Source organism: Prinia subflava, chromosome 5 (assembly GCF_021018805.1).
Source record: "Prinia subflava isolate CZ2003 ecotype Zambia chromosome 5, Cam_Psub_1.2, whole genome shotgun sequence".
NCBI classification, from domain to species: Eukaryota; Metazoa; Chordata; class Aves; order Passeriformes; family Cisticolidae; genus Prinia; species Prinia subflava.
This window is the reverse complement of record NC_086251.1, coordinates 57,829,767-57,848,984: the sequence shown is the minus strand read 5'-3', so window position 1 is coordinate 57,848,984 and position 19,218 is coordinate 57,829,767. Positions and strand designations below refer to the sequence as shown.

Below are 19,218 nucleotides of genomic sequence, written 5' to 3'. Positions count from 1 at the left end.
AACAATAAGGAAAGGAATTTTCTTTCTTTTGAATATACATATTTTAGCCAGTAAACGGGTAGTTGCAAAATTCTGAACACCTGTATAATTTCTTCTTACTCCATCTCTGACAGTATTAAGCAAGTGTTTCCACAGGAACAGTGCTCTTTACAATAGATGGTGTTGTGGCTTGCTGCTAAGCCACAGCCAGAACTTGTAGGTGTTAGAAGAGTACCAGATCTTTCCATCTCTCGCTGTGAATTTTCCAGTGGGTCAGTACTTGTTCAGACTTTCTATCTCAGTATCCGAAACCACCCCCCTGTTTCACGTTGCTCTGTGTGGTAATGCCCCAGAAGCCTTTCAAGCTCTGCTGAGCTGCAGGAGGAGTTTTTTAGAATCACGAGAAGTCGCGATTCGTGGTGCGGCCAGGATCGAGTCAGAAGCTCCAGTTCAGGATCAATTGTTCAACTGAGGCTGGATGGGGCTTGGAGCAACCTGGTCTAGTGGAAGGTGTCCCAGCCCATGGCAAGGGGCTGGCACTGGATTATTTTTAAGGTCCCTTCCAAACAAAACCATTTCATTATTTATTTTATGGTTCCATCAAACTCCTTGCTACTGTAATCTTATCTCAGGCTCTTTCAGCATAATGTGCAATAGGAGTTGAACAGTGTGAGGTGTTTATTATCTTTCTTAGGGAACTGTGTTTGTAATATTTCCCTTCACTGAATGTGGGTCAGTCATTAAAAGGGGCTGGATCTCTTCATTTACTTCCCTCCAATGCGGTTGCTGAGAGGACAGGAACTCAGTGGCTTCTTGGCTTTGTATTGTAGGGCTTGATAAATCTTAAAGAAGGCAAGTGATTTGGCTTTATTTTCAGAGATAGATGCTGTCCAAGGGATTTGTGTCCTTAGCTGGTGAAAATTAAGGTAGAAGGCTAAAACTGATGTGACTTTTCCCAGAGTGAATAAAATCTTGCTTTGGGAATGTGTCCCCCCACACAACAGGAGCTGTTTGTCAGCAGGAAGAGGAGCACGAGATCCACATTAGCAGGTGAGGATGTGCTTTTCTCCAGGAGGGAATTTATACTTCAAACACATTAGTGTGCTGGAGTTAAAAGCATGCATGTTTGTATGTGAAACACATGCAACACTTTGGCACAGATAAAATGCAATTCCATTCACAAAGAAACGAAACATTTGTCAAGGAGGCAACATGGCGAAGGTTGTCCTAAGTATGACTGACTTTGTAAGTGAGCCTGTCCTGCTCTTGGCCTACCCTGGACTGCCACGTGCTGGGGCTTGTGGCAATCCTCAGCAGAAGCTTTGTTTGAAGAGCAGAAGGTTTATCTGCAGCTTTGTGGGTGATGCTGAGTTTTGAATGGGAAATGTGGTCAGCACCAAGTTATGTTCTCGATTAACCCGTGAGCAAAACCACTCCAACCATGTTCTGACCTTTTCCTCTGCATACCCTTTCTGGGTGTCTCAACCCTCCTGTTTATTGAATCCAAGGTAAATCTTGGTCACATTGCTTCCTCATCTTGAAACCACACTTTGGAAAGGGAAAAAGAAATACTGAAAAGGGGAAATATGTGGCAGCATGCTGCTGGAAGCTGCCTGTTGGCTTTCAGTTGCACCAAAACCCCAGGAGAGCCTCCTGTCCTTCAGAGGGAGGCAGGTGGCTGGGTCAGCTGAGCAGCACATCCCAGTGTCACAGCACCTCGTCAGCATCCTGTGGCCTGGGAGGGCTGGAGGCCAGTGCTGCTCAGCTCCTTCCTGGCTCAGCCTCATTGCTGCAGTCACAGCTGTGACTTTATGGTCACAAGTGGGTGGTGAGATCATCTCTCTCATGAGGTAGATGAGGGAAACTAATCACAGGCACGACAGGACTAAAAATTGCTTGGTCTTGGACAGCCTGTCTCTTATGGTAATGCTTGGCCTCAGGATTTCAGGATGATTTTTTTTTCCTTTTTTTTTTGGTACTGATATCCAACCCCCTGTTTTTCCCCATGAAAAACCTCACCTCTGCACCCTTTTTGCTAACTGCTGTTTCACAGAAATATTCTGATTGTACTCTTCCATCATTCCCACCAAAAAAAAAAAAAACCAAACAGAAAACCAAACCCATAAACAAAACCCACTCTACAAAGAGGATATGATCTAACTTGGCAAAGCAAATGTTGGCAGTGGCGTGTCCTTTCTGGGTGTTGTCAGCTGCAACCTACATTCTTTTTGCTGCATGAAGACTTGATTGTGGCTCCCAGCACTGGACCTCGTGGGATTGGAGTAGAGACATGAGCAGTAACATCTGGACACCAGGAGCAAGCATCATACCTTCAGGAATGCTGGGGGAGTGCATGCCTTGGCACTCCTTTTTTTTTTAATTTATTTTTTATCCTGTACCTTTGGAAGCATCTAATTGGCTATGCAGCCAGAAACTGCTGCTGTTTTTGCATGATCTTCTGGGATGTGTGTACCAGGGAAATGGAGCAATCCCATAACTGTTTGGCAGAGAATGGGAGAGGGAGTATGTGGGTTAAAGTACTTTTAAACCTTTCTTTTCATCTTTCCCTGTGTCCCAAGCAGGTTCTCTCCTGTGAGATGCCACTCATATTTGATAGTTTGCTTTTCATCCTTCTGTCTCAAATCATCTTGCAACGTGGAGAGGGGATGTGGTGGATTAATACTGGCTGGGTATGAATGTTAGTCCTTAATAATTTCAGTGCTAAGAAACTGCCAGGTGGGGAAGTGAGAAGAGGAAGAAAGAAGTCATTGTGATTAATTCCAGAGCTGGGAAGAATTATCAGAGCTGAGATGCTTAGGCTTCCCCTCGGTGTTACAGCCCATGCCAAGGTTGAAAGTTGCTGGATTTAATGTCTCATTTTTGTATCCTCACTAAGGGTGAGTAATGGGATTAACACTTCAAATTGGAATGTGAGCTATGCTGGGAGCTGTACTTCTAAAGACTGGCATGCCCCTGAGACATGCCATTTGAAACCTTAGGTTTTGCCAGAAATATTGCTGATAACCTGACCCTGCACGTAAATTAATTCATTGTGATGCTGACAGAGGTGTTGTTCTGTGTTCCTCAGTGCACTTAACTCAAGGCTTTAAAGTCACTGAAAAGACTGAGAGTTCTGATGCTTTAAAGTCACTGAAAAGACTGAGAGTTCTGATGCTTTCAATCAACTCTTCTTGATATCTGGCCTTCTGTCGAGTCCAGGTTGCTTTTGTGGGTTTTGCTGAATTTCCCTTGCACTTTCCCAAGCAGTGTGGCTGCTGTGCAGTGGGCTAGGTCTGGGTTTTGAAGACAAGCCCTGTTTCTACCTCTGCTCCTGCCATCCCTGTACATTGCTTTCCTTTTCTGTAAAACTGATGGTGTGAGATGTGCTGGGCACCCAGAGGGGCTTTTCTTGGGAAGGTGGAGATGTGTGGGGTGTGTGTGATGTGGGGGATGTGTGTGGGGTGCAGGATCTCATCTGCGTGAGATGTCGCATTGGCTTCAGGAGAGATCAGCACTGCAGGGATGTGACACCAGGATGGCAGCCTGAGTGACAGCCAGCACTGTGGGCCTGCCTGAAACTTCTACCCTCCCCTCTTTAGGGTTCCAGCTGTCCCCAGTGCAGTAAAGATCAATAAAGGTCTTTCCAACACTTGATGTCGAAGGGAGGGAAGAAGGAAGGTGTCTGTAAATCAAGCCCTCTGCAGAGCTGTTGGTTTGTGTCAGTACCTCTGTGTTGTGGAACCCCATCTTCCTGGCATCTCACTACAGAATCCTTCTTTTTTAGTTTTACAGTGCTCATTATTAGTGATCAAGCACCATAAATAACTCAGCTTTTCCATCAGAGTGCCTTTTGCTGCACCCCCAGGACTTAACTTTTAACTCTTGTTAAAAGGATGGTGTTTGGCTCTTCAGTATCTGACAGAAATGGTTGGAGTAGGAGAAAATGGTGACCTTTCCCCTTTCTACCTGAGGTGTTGAGAAATTTGGTGGGTTTTTATCTAATGGATTTTAATGGTTCATGATCTCATCTGCTGTGGCCTGGTTTTAGAAAGAAGAAAGAGCTATTGGACAAAAATGGAAAAGCAGCAGTACACCAAATGAATTTCATGTAGTAGGAAAGTATTTTTAAAATAGTGACACACCTAATGGAGACTCAAATGAGAATAATTTCTTAGAAGTTTAGAATTATGCAATAAAACCCATGAATAATGAGAAAGTATTTCCCAGCACTGAATAGTGGAGAACAACACAAGTAGGTGAGTGGGCAGAGTTCTGGGGGCACAGCTGCACAGGGGGTCTTTGCACAGTGGTGCAGCTGCTTTAGGGGTCCCTGCTCCTTGGATTAGACCCATGAACAGGTATTGGGGCTGTGCCTGATGCTGTACAACCCTGTGGATTGCCCCTAAGTTACCTCTGAGTGCTGTCCTGCTGTAGCTGTGCAGTGACAGTCCCTGGGCAACCACCAAGAGTGCCCTGGATAGAGAACCTGCAGACCACGTGCAGACTGTGCTGCTTAATGTAAAGTCATAAATGATTCATCAAGTCTGCCTAGATTTGTTAGGGAGGTTAATTAAAGCTGAAGGTGAATGCTGTGCCTTGGAAGACTTCTCAAGACTGAGAGAACTGTTGTTGCTTCTCTGCCCAATCTTTTTTGTTTCTCCTTCTGTATTTCTGCCTGGTGCCTGGTTTGTTCCTCTCTGGGCCAAACCCAAGTCTCTGGTGTGCACTGGGCTACCTGGGCCTGCTTTTTCACTGGCCTTTCCTTCCTGGGGGACACTGCCTCAGTTCTAAGCTCAGCTGTGTCCCTGCCTTACTTTGAGGAAGCTCCACTCAGCACCTCTTTGTGGTGGCCCTTGGAATGTTTCCACGTGGGAAGTGCCACCAACTTGCCTACTTGGCACCAGTCAGTGAATTTATTCCTTTATAACTGTAAGCAGAGAAAGTGGCACAGTTTCCTGGGTTTTCTGCCAAGTTATATTGGGCTCATGTAGGAGACAGAAAATGCTCTTGTTGATAATCTCTTGGAGATAGAGAGGGGCAATCCCTGTATTGTGTGCTCAGTGATAGACATAAAACATGAGCTGTCAGGATCATCCCTTTGCACCTCCAGCTCAACAGCTGTTGAAAGATCTTTGTTTTGCTGGAAATAACTGGTTGTTGAGGTTTATTGATATGTTGTCACTGTTGCATGGAAATGGAAGATTTTTGTTGTTTGTTTGTTGCTCAGTGCTCTGAAGTCCCCTCAAGAGCAGAGACCCTGTCCCACTTTCAGCCTCTTTTACCTGCAGTTGCACACACAGGTGCCTGCAGGCAGATTTCCATACCCTGCATATGCAAAGCCGATAGCCTGATAGCAGCTACTGACTGTGAGCATGGGTGTATTTGCTGTAATCAAGTGTTCAGACAGCTGAAAATGAAGCCCTGCATTTGCCATCCTTTAATTTCGTGGTCCTGCATTGATGTCAGTATTTGCCTTTGGGAAATTAAAGTAATCTGTGATTTTCCTTCCCATCCCTTAAAAAAACCTAACTGTAGGAGGAAGACAAGAGGAGTTGGAAGGAAAATACAGTGATGGACTGGACATGGTGGTATTTGGCATGGTGTTACAAAGATGAATGGTGAATAATTAAGGTTTAATTGTGCTCAGCAGAGCTAAAGCTCTGCTTGTATGTGCTTGTGGTGGGGAAAGGCAGCATCCATCCTGCCCACGCCATTCTGGTTTCACACAGGCTGTGGGAGGGGGCTGGGGGCTTCCTGCCCCTCCTCTCTGCAGGGGCTGCTCAGAGGGGCTCAGAGCAGCATTTTCCTCTGCCTGGCATCTCCCCTGGCCACCGTGTGCTGTCGCTGGGGTGGTTCCAGCACCTTTGCTGTTCGTGGCAGAGTTGTCCCACCCTTGGCATGTTCTGTGCCCTCAGGAAATGGACCCTCACTGGGAGGGTCTGTCAATCTTCACATTTTCCTCTCAGCCCGTTTTCCAGCCTGGCCATTTCTAGCCCCACACTTGTGAGAGGCTGTGGATGGAAGCTCTCCTCTGTTGCAGACTCCAGTGTGTGCATGACGTTCTCAGACTCTCCCACGTCCCCCCCATTTTGTTTTGAATTTCACTTAAATTTCTAAAGGAGGGGGTTCTTACTCGGTGATGGTCCTGTTGGCATCAGTGCCTTGTCTTCAAGAAATCTTCAGTACCATGGGATTTATAAACAGTGGCAATTGGATAATTTATAAACAGGCAATTGGATGCTCTTCCCCTGCCACATAACTTGGGAAAAAAGGTAAAAAATCCCTGTGGAGAGTTGTTGTTGTTGTTTTTCTTTGAAAATACAGGGAGAACAAAAACATGATAGTCCCTGAACCAGTTGTGTCTGTGTTCCTCTTTTTTTTAACTTTATTTTTTTTCAAATTTGCTATAGAGCATCTTCCTGGAACCATTACTTCTAAATCATTCATTGCTTTAGAGGTATTTCTCAAAAGCAATATAAATTGCTGTAACACCATGGGAGCAGGCTCTAGCTCCTGCTTTTGAAAGTTTGGGGTTTTTTTGTTGTTTTTTTTCTTAAGACTTGAAACCTCTTTTTTTTTAATCTGTATTATATTTGTAGCTCTTCAAGCAGGTTTTCTTGGCAGGAATTTTCACTGGATAAATAAATCTTGTTCCTACCTCAGCAAATCTCCTGTAGAGGTGGGTAATCTCTTGGATGAAACCAGACTAAAATTGATTAAAGAGTCCAGGATTGGCTAAGAGTCATTAGTTATGCATGCTTGTTCATGGCTGGTGCACAGCTTATAATTAGGCAGCTTGAACAAAAACAAAAGTAATATTTTAAGCAGCTGTCCTGAAACAAAAAATTAGAATGACAATATTACAATAATAGCTGGAATAACTGGTTATAGGAGTTCTGAGAGAGACTGGCTTTCCACCCATGTGTGAGTTTAGCTGCAGAGTACTGAACTTTGTTCAGGTGTGCTGCAACACTCAAGGTACCTGGAGCTGTGATTGCAGGTGGGATTGGCAGCCTTTTCCCAGTGCTGTCCATGCCAGCCCTGCACCTGCAGTGGGAATTGCTGCCCTGAGCACCTGCCAGCCTTTGCAGCAAGAAGAAGGTACTTGGTACCCTGTTCTCTGTGTGTTTGCTGTTTTTTGGTTTTGTTTTTTGGGTTTTTTTTTTTTCAGGCACCCTCATTTGAATCTTAAAAGTGCATGCTGTGCATTTGTAGCAAAAACACTTTAATGTGTTGGTCTGGAAATGCAAAATCTTCTTTGTACCAGACAGCCCTGAGGATTTTCAAAGGTGTCTGACTTGATAGACAGGTGTCTGTCAGCCTCAGAAAAGTATAAGAGGGACTGATTAATCCAGACACCGTGTGCTTGGCTGAGAAAATTGCCATTTGACCTGTCCAAGGAGGTGCTACCTTATTAAAATACAGAAAGATCTGGCATTCCATAAGCATGATCTGGTAAGAGCTTAAACAAGGAAGATGACAAGAAATAACCAGAGGCATGTGAAAAACCAGCTTTAGCCTAACCCAGATTTTCTGCTCTTTCGACTGAGCAGAGCCTTGGGAATTGCCTCTACAAATGACTGATTACATATGCAGTTCTGTTAATTAAAATTAAAAATTATGTAGGAAGTCAAAAGATACTGCTACTTGTTTAATTAAACTAATGAAGTCCCTAGGTAGCTTTTATATTTGCTTTGCTCACTGCAAGTGTCTGGCCTATTCTGTTTTTGAAGGCAGGTCAGCACTGACATGCCTTAGAAAAAGGCTGTGCTTCTAGGATGCTTATGGATTGTGCCTGTGGGGAGGGAAGGACAGGGCAGCAATGGGAGAAAGGATGTTCTAGGCTCCAGGATAAACACAGTCATCTTTTGTGTCTGATCCAAACACAATAAAAAGATTCCCACTGATTCTGATGTGCCTCAGGATCAGACTCCCCAGACTGGGTTATCTGTTGTGGGGATGGGAGGGGTAAAAAAAAAAATCTTGTAAACTTGTGTTTGCGAGGTTTAATGCTCTTGCCAGGTGCAATGCTGAAGATTTCTTCTCATCCTGGAGGCCCACCTTATCTACCACATCTTGATTTTGGAGAGTGAGCGACTTGCAGGCAGGCACCCTTTGGATCTGCCTCTTCCTGTCCTTTCCCAGGGGCAGGCCGGGCTCTCTCTGGGGCCAGCTCACTAGACCTGCTCTTCAAGTTCAGTGGATGCTTCAGCTGGGTGTTGATATGTTGCCTGAGAGATTACCCTCCTTCTGAATGTGTTTTCCAAACCTCTTCCACTGATGAATCACGCACGACAAGTTTTTATTATATGTGTGAAGGCATGTGATTAAGGAGCCCTGTTTTGGTCTCCCTGCCTCTGTTCTACTCCTGAACTGGCTTAATTTTTGTAATGCGGAGAAGGGGAGTAAATAACACCTGCCCTGCTGTTGGGAATGATGGCAGCAGAGCCTTTTGTGGTGTGAGGTGGTTTCTGGGGCCCCTCCTTGTGGGAAGCCAGTGGCTGGCAGCTCGCTTTGAAGTCACATGGAGCAGCACAATCCCGGCAAGTTCAGGCACGGGGCACCATGTGAGTGGATTGGGTTAGAGGGGAGTTCCTAACTCCCAGCACACTGCCCTGGCAAAGGCTTGTGTCTGGCAGTGGAAGTGTAATGAAGCTGAGCTCATCATCCTTACCTGCTCACCTGCCAAAATCCTCCAGCCTTGCTTTCCCTGGTAGGGCTGTGAAGTTCAACAGAAGTTAAACTGTGTGCTTAGCTCTGGGCCAGAATCCTGTGCTGTTCTCACAGCTACAGCTGAGCTCCAGCAGCTGATCCTTCCCGCCCCTTGTGCTGTGGACAAACGTGCTGCCTTCATTTCCTTGAGGGTGACTAAAGGTTCTACTACTGATAGGCACACAATGAGCTAAAACTTGGCCAAGTTACCTTCAAACCAGCCAGAAAGTCTGTGTTTTTCCTCCTGGTTCTTCCCTGGGGGACCAGGCTGAGGATGAAAGTGATGGAGAGAGGGGAGGGTGGTGATTGTTTACAGATCTACCTGCCAGTGGTCTGATGCTGCACGCCACCAGTTTAATTTGATTTATTCTGAGATCACTGTACCTCACAGCATTCACAGTATCAGGCATGCATAGAATTTCATACTTCTTTGCTCACAATACAACAGGACTTTCCTTTGGCTTTGATACTAAACCTTCCAGGCATAAGCCTGTGATTCCCTAAAATAACTTATCCCATGCCAGACAGATCTTGGCATTAGGAAGCTTTTCCCTGTACACATTACTCTTTGATAATTGTGTCAAATACATATGGATGGTTACATTCCTGTATCACTTATCTCTTATATTATGGTGTAGGAATTCCCCCTGAGCATCACCTGTGCTACCTGCTGAGTTTCTTTGAGCTTCTCCTGCTTTTTTAAAGAAAGAATATCAGCTGCTTTGTTGACCCAAACTGATTTTATGGTCTGCTTTGGACTTTATTAACTCTGTCAGCATTAATACTGCAACACCCTGTTTCTCTGTGAAAATGTAGGGGGTTTGCCTTTAATGTCAATGCTGGGAAATGAAAAACAGAAAAGAAGTGAGGAGTAAAACCTGGTGCTTGTGTTACACCCACGCTGCAGTTGGGAGGCTGGATCCCGAGGGTGTTTGCTGCTGCTGGGAGGTGCTGGAATCACTGGAGCTGTGCAGTCAGGGCTTGGGTGCCAGCCCAGGTAGGGTTATCCCTTCCATGGCTGGAGGGCCAGTCCTTTGGCAGCTGCCTCCTTTTGAAGTGCTCAGGTCTTATTAAGTAACAGGACACGGTGAGAAGCCCTCTCTGTCTGTGAAAGTAGGTGCTGGTGGTGGAAGTGCTTTGGTGACTGGAAAGATTGGAGGAAGGATTGTATCAGGAGTTATCAGGAGTTTCCTCCTTTTGGGGAAGCAGTGGGGTACCAGCCTGCTGATCTGTGGGTCTCTGGTTTCAGATGGTTCAGGGCAATTTCTGCGTGCCCAGCTCCAGCTGCAGCTGCTGGGTTGCTCGAGTTTCCTGAAGCGTGTGCTACGAACTGTGTCTGCACTGAGGGTGTGAAGGTGGTGCTGAGGGTGTGAAGGTGGTGCTGAGGGTGTGAAGCAGGGGCAGGAGCACCAGGGGCTGTACTGCAGGGCTGCCTGAGGTCACCCCCAGGGCCTGGGAGAGGCTCTTGCTGTTCACACCCAGCTCAGCACGTTGGGTGCAGCGGCACCGCGGGTCAAGCGAGCGTGAGCAGCTCCCAGGCGTCAGCACGAGACCCCTCTGGTGGTGTGGCCGTGGCTCAGGGTGGCCCTGTGCTGGTGGGAAGCACGTCCTGTCAGGCAGGTGCTGCTCTTGGGGAGCTGCTGGTGTTTCTCAGGCTGGCTAAGGCCTGTGGTCAGATGTTCTCCTTTCAGTTTTTTAGGTCAGGTGCTATTTTCTGTTTCGGGCACATTCCACATGTCTGAGAGTTATCTCAGGTACAGGTTGGCTGCTACTTAGCTGGTCAAATTCATGCTTAAAGGAGATCACAGCAAGACCAAAAGCCAGACTTTTCCCTGTGGTCTGTTATTATTTCATTTTGTTTCGTTTCATTGTATGTTATCTTTTGTTGTTCTGTTCCTATCAGTTTAAGACTAGAGAAACCCTTAAGACTGTCTGGTTTAAACTCTTGTCTAGGACAAGAATTCCCCACTGATCCTGCATTCATCAGCCTTGGTGTGCCAAAGTTTCGGCAGTTCTGGCATGCTGGGGCTTCAGCCTCATTTTGGAGCCTTTCAGCTGTAATTTTTAATTAGATCCTTCTTAGATGTTCTGTAAGAAGATATTGAGTGTAGCTCAAGTCCTCTTGGCCCTGTGCTCTTGGGCTGTGGTACAGCACGAGCACAGCTGCTTAGTAGGTGTAGGGGATTTGACTGGTCTTTAATCTTGGAGTCTGGAGGGGAGACAGATTGTTTTATAACCCTCATAAATCTCCTGCTATTGCTTTCTGAATTTGTTTCTGTTTTGTAAGGCTGCTGTAGGCAGAGGGCTGTGCTGTGCTGGGGCAGAGGAATTCTCTTTGCAGAGATGGAGAGCAGGGTGTGTCAGGACTTGGGCCCAGTTTTTGTCTGTGCCCTATATCGAAGGTGGGTGATGCTTTTGTTGCATCTCCTGGCCTCATCCCAAATGCTTGAGTCCTGACAATCCTTTGCTTTTAAGACTGAACAAGGAGCACAGGATTTATTCCACATCCCACCAGAGATATTGAGTGTCAGAAGAAGGGAGGAAGGATCCTCTTTGTCAGTGTGGAAGCAGGAGTCTGACATATCCTGTATGGAGACTGGCAGGAAAATGGAATAAGCACTGAGCAATGATTTTGGAAACCTAAGTAAGTAAGGATTTTTCCATAAAACCTGAATTCTTGGTATGCCATAAATCAATTGCATGATTATCTGTTATTATAGATTATTAATGTATTTTGGAAAGAACCACTTCTTTACAAAGCTACTCATCTCTCCAGGGAACTGAAATTTAGGCAAAAATGATAACTGATATTGCTGGAGTTGAAATCTATTTGGGGAATGTCTTCAATATTAATGGAGACAGGGCTGTTCAAACACAGCTTCCTAAAACCAGTGTAATATGCAGTGCAAGCAAGCACAAAAATTAATATGGAGTCAAGGCTAAATATTTGCTTTAAATTTTCCCTAAGAGACTGATGTTAATTTTTTTTTTCTTTTAGTGTAGAATGTAATGTGCATAAAATCAGCATTTTGGTTAGGGTTTTCCCAAGCAGCTATATCTTCCCTGCTTTGTGTCCCCCTGATAAAAGTGTGTGCGTGGCACCTCGGAACTGTAGCTGGAATCTGCTCATCCTTTTTGGTGAAATATTCCTTCTGCTCATCCTAACGAATTCCCAGCAGTTTAAATCACAATTTCTCTACTTCTGCAACGACTTGTGGGCTGGGGGAATGTGTGGCTGTCTGTGCTTCCCCTTCACTTAGCCCAGAAAGCTGTTTTTCCTGGGCTGTGTCAGCATTCTGTACCTTAACCCTGCTGAGCCAGCCCAGCTCAGACACCTCCTCCCACCTACAGCAGTGCAGGTGCTTTCCTTCCATTTGGAGCTTGGCTGTTTGGCTCCTTTTTGGGTTCACCTTTCTGTTTTTCCAGTCTCTTAATATTGTTGCCAGTTTGCTTCGTGGCAGCAGCGTTTTTTGGAAACCACAAGCAATTGTCTGGGCCAGGGGCAGTCCATAGCCCTTGCTCAGGAGCTCAGGTTGGTGTTGGAGGTTTATTTCAGTGATGGGCTGTGTGTTTGCTCTGGAGAGGAATTCAAAGGGCTCACAGGACTTCCCCTGGAAAGGGAGGCAGCCTGAGCTCATCATCCTGTGGTTGTACAGCAGGAGCAGGGAGGGTTTGGATGAGCAATCTTTATTCATTCTCCCAGAGAGCTCCATTTTCAAAATTCCTGTTCTGCACAGGTGATCGATACGCACGAGGTGTGAAGCTCCTCTGTGCTAATTTTAACCTTGAAAATTTGTGGGAAATTCAGGGAGTGCTATGTTACTCCTTTCTTTGTTTTGTTTTTTTAACTGAGCTTTCTGTGTGACAGCCTGACTCAAACATCAGGTATCCTTAGCTGTGATTTTAGCTGGTAAATTAAAAAAATATATACAAAAAACACCACCACCAAAAGCAAGACCTTAATTGAAAATGTATCTCAGAATGAAAAATCTACTCACCAAAAAATAAATGCTTTCTTTCAAGGACAGGCTGACTAACACTGGAATTGAATCTCTGATCCCTAAAATTATGTTCTGTATCTCTATCTCTATCTAATTTAGATTAAATGACAAGAAGTCCTTAGGTAACAGCACTAACAGTTTTCTATTTCCTATGGTTTAAGGCCAAAAGGTGATTTATGTAAGAAATCAGCATTTGCCTCAGCGATGATGGTATTTTGAGAGACTGAAACAATTTCACTGAGATAAAATATAATAGAGAGGAAATATCCATATAATTCTCGAAACAGCTGCACATTTGATCTTTTCAGAAAATTTAGTGTTAGTCCTGCTTCATTTATCTCACAAATTGGAACACTGTAAAGTGTATTTTATTTTTTTTAACTTCTTTTTCTTCGAACAAGGTTGAGATTGTTCAGCACTTCCAGGAAAAAGGAGCACTCAAGTTCCTTATTTTTTATGGAGCCCTGAATGCTGAACAATTTGGCCACAGGATGCTGGATTTTATTTTTTTTTTCAATTAAGATGTGCATGAGAATATATACACGTTCAAATTTTATCAGATATTGGCAGGACTAGTGAGGCAAAATGCCGAGAAGAATTTCTGCCTTAAAAAAACCCAATCTTCTAACATTTCCTTTCCTTTTTTTCAGGTGGATTTGGAGCCAGAAGGAAAAGTGTTTGTTGTTATAACTCTTACAGGAAGCTTCACAGAAGGTAAGGGAGTTACTCTGGCTTGTTTCCATTCGGAGCTGGACTCTGCTCTGTGTCCCTGCCATCAGTTCCAGAGCTGTGCAAGAGGTTTGGATTCTTCAGGGGCCACATGCTGTGGTGTGCCTGAGATTTCTTGAGTGACAAGAAGAGGGAAATCTGTTGGTGACAGCTGGAGCTGTGTGTGCCCCTTGCTCCGGTCTCCGAGCAGGGTCGTGCTGGCTCTGGCTTATTTCCCTGCAGTTGTCCTTCAGGCAGATTGTTTTTGTCACTTGTGCTTTTCACCTGGCTGCCTCTTGAAGGGCAAGCTGAGGAGAAAGCAGAGCATGTCTAAAATAGAGCACGTTTAGAACATCTGGATGATTTTTGTTCCGTAATGGTTCACATCTACTTCAGGAGCTTTTCTGTTTCCCGAGTTCACTTCGCACAGGAAGCTTGCAAGCTTTTTAGTGTGACAGCTGCCCCAAAAAAGTATCCAGGAAGCCTTTTTTTTTGGTAACTGTGTTTTACAGTGTGATGGTTTTGATGTCCCTGTTGTTTATTGGGATACCAATGTGAGCTGTGCTGCAGCAACCCAGGCAATCTTTATATTTGTAACCAGAGAACAGGGAGAGTGCCAAGGTGTGCTGGGGAGGCCTGGAGGAATTTCTTTCAGGGGTGGAAAGGATGTTAGAAATTTGCTTTAATTTCCTATGACAGAGCCAGGGATGGAAAGAGAAGAAACTGGAGGGCTTTTACTGTTTTACATCCCAGTTTGTATCCACATGCACGAGTGCCATGCTTGGCCATTTGAAGCAGGGTTGAGCAGGGATGGTGGGCACGAGCATAAATCCAGAGTGTCTTTCAGACCTGTGCTGGTGGCTGGGCATGTTGCTAACAAGGTCTCAGAGATGAGAAATGAAGAGCTCAGATGTTTGTACAGCTACTGCTTTCAGAGGGAAATGTTGGAAATTATTTACTTCTGTTTCCTCTGCTGTTCTTGAGGATGTAGACTTACAGGAAGATCAAAGATGGCTCTTGGGTTTTTTCTTGTCTGGTTGTTCCCATGTATGGTCACATTTGGAGTTTCCAAGAAAAGACTTAATCCAGGGCAAGCCTGATTGCAGACACTGACATTCCCCAGCCACTGGGTAAAGGAGGTATTCATGAAGAGGAGGTTTCCCTCTGGTACACAGAGAGGTCTCATTCATAACATCATGTTTAATTCTTCTTTTGTCCGTTCTGCTGGAAATGTGGAGGCTCTGAATTGTATTTGAAATTTTAAGTTTTTTTTGGCGAAAAGTCTGAGAATAATTCACAACTTGAAAGCTCAAAAAACAGCTTCCCACTTGTCCCCCTGATCTGGAGGGCAGCCACTGCCACGTCCTGCCTGCTCCCTAGGACTTCTTGTGCTGAGCTAGTGGTTTTGTTTATGGAAACAGCCAAATTCACAGGGTCTCAGGCACCACTGTCTACCTCCAGTAAAGTAAAAGTCCAAAAAGTGGGCAAAGAGAGGGAGGAAACAGAGGATAAGAAGAAAAATTAGCAAAACTGAAAAAACTCCCCACCAAAACAATCGAGACTGGGGTTTTAGGCCCACCTGAGACAGCCCTATTTTGTTTGTCCTGTTTTGCTTGTCCTGCTTTGCTTATTCAAAGCAGGCAGTCCTGGTGGTGCTTGAACTATGAGTGGTGTTTTTTTGGTTTGATCAGGAGTTCTTCTGACCAAAATCTTAATTTGGTTCTGCTCGCCTACAGCAGGGCTGGGGGATCAGGGTGTCACTCCTGTGAGTGTGACAGAGGCATTTGAGTTCTGTCAGGGTGTGAGGGCAGCACAGGAAACACACAGCTGGAAAGAAGTCAGTTCTTTGTAGCTTTTCTGTCCATCAGTGCTGTCCTGCTGCTTTGAGGCAGGGAGACCTGCCTGTTTGATGTGTTAAAAATACATGTCATTTTTCAGAAACAGAAAGGAACCAAGCAATAGGAAGTGAGGGAAGCCTAGAGAAATTATAACCTGCCTCTCTTTATTTTCTCTGCTTGGATATACTTGCTGTGCTAAGCTGTATCTGATTGTATTAACTACTCTCATTCAGCTGACATTTCCTGTGTAAAGCAACCAGTGCAAAATTAAAATGAAAATCTCTTTACCTTGGGAGGAGGTTACCTCTCACAGAAATCACAGAATACTCTGAGTTGGGTGGGACCCACAAGGATCAGCAAATTCCAGCTCCTGAAGTTCCCAAGGGTGACAAAACTCTGCTGGTCCTGGCACCCAGCTGGACCCACATTCCTCCCCAACCATCTCCCCCACTGACACAAGAGCTGTTTCAGTCCAGGCTGTTTTGTAGAGAAGGTGAGGACTGACTTCTGCCTGCCAGACCTCAGGCATTGCTTAGGGATTGATTTCCTGCCCCTCCTCAAATGCATTTATTTACTATTTTCTGGGTTTTCTTTATTTCACCCTATTTGGGTTTTTTTTCAAGTCATCGAAATTTTTTAAAGTCATACGATTCCTTTTGAAAACTTTCATATTCCTCTGGATATAGATACGATTTTTTCCCCCCCACAAGGATGTCCTTAGCATTTCTTACCTCTGTTTGTGTCTCTTTGCCTCTGCTCTCTTTAAAACAGTGAATGTGCCTTCTGTGAGGTGTGTTTTTGCTGTGGATGTGCCCATCCGTGGATGTGAGGCATGTTCCCAGCTGAGGAGCTGGGACAGGAGCAGGGGGCAGTGAGTGGGACCACACCAAGCTCTGCCCAGCCCTGGACACTGCAAGGTCTGTGGTTTAGCAGAACCCACAGAGCCCTGCTTCCCTCCCTCTCTGTGATCCCACGTGTGTGCCAGGAGCTCTGAGATAATCCACAGGATCTCTGAGATAATCCACGAGATGTCAACTCTTGCAGGCCCTCTTTAAAGGGACAAAAAATCTGCTTTATTGCTCTCTTACACACATAGTGCTCTTGAGGGTGTTGCTCAGCTGGTGACATGAATTCAGACCTGCTCTCCAGTGCTTTTTGCTTTTTCCTACTGAATCCTGGTTTCAGCTGTGAGAGGGCAGACCCTGAATTAGCTCTTCTTGGGCAGGGTCTGATTGATTTGAAATAAAAAGCCTTGCAGTGAGTGTGGGTGAACCACTGCTGTGGTTTGTGCCTCTGGACCCCTCTGAGGAGTTAGAAGAGATTCCCAGGAGCTGCTGCTGGTGCCTGGGCCAGGCTGTTTGGCTGCAGCAAGGTCAGGCTGGACACTGAGAGGCCCCAGGTGTGTGCCTGGAGGAACTGAACCTCTCCCCTTGCAGTGGAGTCCCAGAGCCAGCCCAGTGCCCCAGCAGCTTTGCCTGCAAGGTGTGCTGCACCTCTCTTCTTGTTTGCTCTATTTAATTCTGAGCAAAGCTAATTAAATTAATACAAATGAAGTATTTGACTGAATTAATGAATGAAGCAAGCCCTGTAGAAAACAGAGTGTTTCTATTTTAGTGCTTTGAACTCTTGCAATTTGCCTTTTTTTAATTTTTTTTTTTTCATGTTGTCACTCAAAGTGCTAATTCTGGCTTGAAGTTCAGTTTTAATTTCATGCTTCTGAGGTAAGTAATGGTTGTTTCTTTTCTTTCAGTGTCAGTAAAGACAATGACAAATTTGAGTTCTGGGCAAGAAATAGAATGACAAGAATATTGCAAAGCCAAGTGGGTTGGCAGAGCGGATATAGCACCTATTACTAAATATTTCATGTTGGTAGGGTTTGCAGCAGCAAGGAATCATAGAATCACATTGGAAGGGACATTTAGGATCATCTAGTTCCATCCCCCCAAGGGGGAAGCTGAACCTGCTTACCTGCAGGTAACCTAAGAATCAGGTTCAGGAAGCCCAAATCTGCTTCTGCACCAGGAAATGCTGCTTTGTTTTGCAGCTGGCACATTAAAATGGTTTGTCCTCAAATACAGAGGCTCTTGTCTTTTGCTGTCATTTTCCTTAGAATGCATTTTTTAAAAATGAAGTTTTTTTGAAGAATTAATGTTTTCTTCGACAGATACCACTAAAGGTCTGCAGCCTTCAAGTGGAATATAGGTGTTGTGCTAACAAGATCCTTGCTCTGTACTGTAATGTAGCTCCTCAGCCCCATAAAATTTCTGTTGACAGATCTGTTGTCAGGTTCTTGCACAGCAGGGAGGAAAAAGAGTTTTACCAGTCCTCTGTAAACTGCAATATTGACTGCTTTCAGCCCATCTTTTATAGTTAGGAAAATATATAGGAAATGAGGAACCAGGAACAAAAACAAATGCCCCGTTCTCATCCCCTGGTTTTATTGGCCACTCTTCTCTTTTGGTTTACTGGCTCTAGCAGAGTTTTAAAGCTTGGAGTAGACACCACCTAGAAAACCTGCTGGTCCAGACAGGCCATATCAGTGCAGAATAAGATAAAATTCTGCTGTCTTTGTTTCACAGTCTGAGGACATGGAAGTCTTTAATGTCTAGCCCAAAGTCTTATGTGGCAGACACCAGCAGCAGACATGCATTTCTACACTCTGGTATTTTTTTTTCCAATGTTTACATTTTTTTCAGTGCTTTGCACTTGTCACACCTGCGTGTTGTAGGCAAGGGATTTCCAGATCCCACTCCGTGTTGGTTCAGCTCTGCTTTTTCAGATGGAGATAGGTCAGGGCAGTGTTGAGTCCCCCTGGGGAGAAAATACACCCCAAGTGTGCCCTGAGAAGATTGAGCCCTTGCAGGGACCAGGACTGTAATCCACAAATGCTGTGCATCTCTGTGTGGCAGGCAGGTGCATCCCCAGCCTTGCTGAAAGATGTCAGTCATTTTAAAAAATAAAATGCCAGGTAAAAAAATGAAAGGTTTTCAGAGGCTGATCTTGAATTCCTGAGCAGGTATTGATCTCCTGGAGGTCACATTCTGCACACCCCAACAGAGGTTAATCAGCCAAGCCAGGGGGGAGCAGGAGCAGCTCTGTCCTCGTCCTGAAGCCTCCATCAGTTTATTTTTTTGTATTTCAAAGAGAAAGTTTCAAAATGGGCACATGGCATTTCATGTGTAAAAATATTGCTGGGAGAACCCCAGTATTCTTGCACCCTGGAACTCTGATATCTCACATACGTCTCTCTGCAATTCAAAAAAAGAAAACAAATCAAGGCAAGTTTGTTACATTCTGAATTTTCACAGGGAAAAAGTGTTTCAACAGGAAAGCAATCAAACAAAGCTATTTATTCATGGTAGCAAGAAGAGCCAGACCCCGGGAAATGAAGTGATTTGCTTGGTGTTTATGGAGGGCCTGTAATGCAGAGGCAGGAGGAGAACAGCACTCCAGCCTGCCACATATCCACAGGACTACTTTTATTTCTCAGAAAATGATCCATGTGAGCCCCACAGCTATTGCAGTGTGTCTAATTCCAAGAGGTTCTTGTCAGTAATTTGGGACTTGCCAAGATCTGCCGGCTGCAGAGATACCCAGGCACTGTGAAAACACAACAAACAGCAGTGTCAGGGTTAACTTCACTTCCTCAGTGGGCTGTGTTTTGTCTGGGCTCTGAAACCTAGAGATAAATGTGCAAGCTTGCAATCAGCCCTGGGATTTCAGTGTTCCTGGCTGTAATGAGGAACAGAGGTTTCTTTGCTTTATTTCCATGTGGTTCCTGGCAGGGGTGATGGTGGCTCCCAGAGGAGCTGAAGCCTCCTTGGCCTTGGAGGACAGGGCTGTGCTGGAGCTGGTGTTTGGGCAGGATGCGAGTGTGGCATGGAGGGAGAGGAGCAGGAGCTGTGGGAGGTGAGTGCTGGGATCCAGGGATGATGGTACAGCCCTGGCTGCTGCTCCCTGATGGTTCATGGCCATCCCTC

The 19,218-nt window shown here is 45.2% G+C and overlaps 1 protein-coding gene across 1 annotated transcript in view; it reads left to right on the top strand.

Annotated features, from left to right (window-relative positions):
- The window catches only part of PRKCH (protein kinase C eta), a 113,243-nt gene that overhangs the window by 13,407 nt on the left and 80,618 nt on the right, over nucleotides 1–19,218 (top strand). The window contains exon 2 of the mRNA XM_063399560.1: nucleotides 13,343–13,406. Coding sequence (XP_063255630.1) covers nucleotides 13,343–13,406 — 64 coding nt within the window. The remainder of the gene's footprint in view (nucleotides 1–13,342; nucleotides 13,407–19,218) is intronic.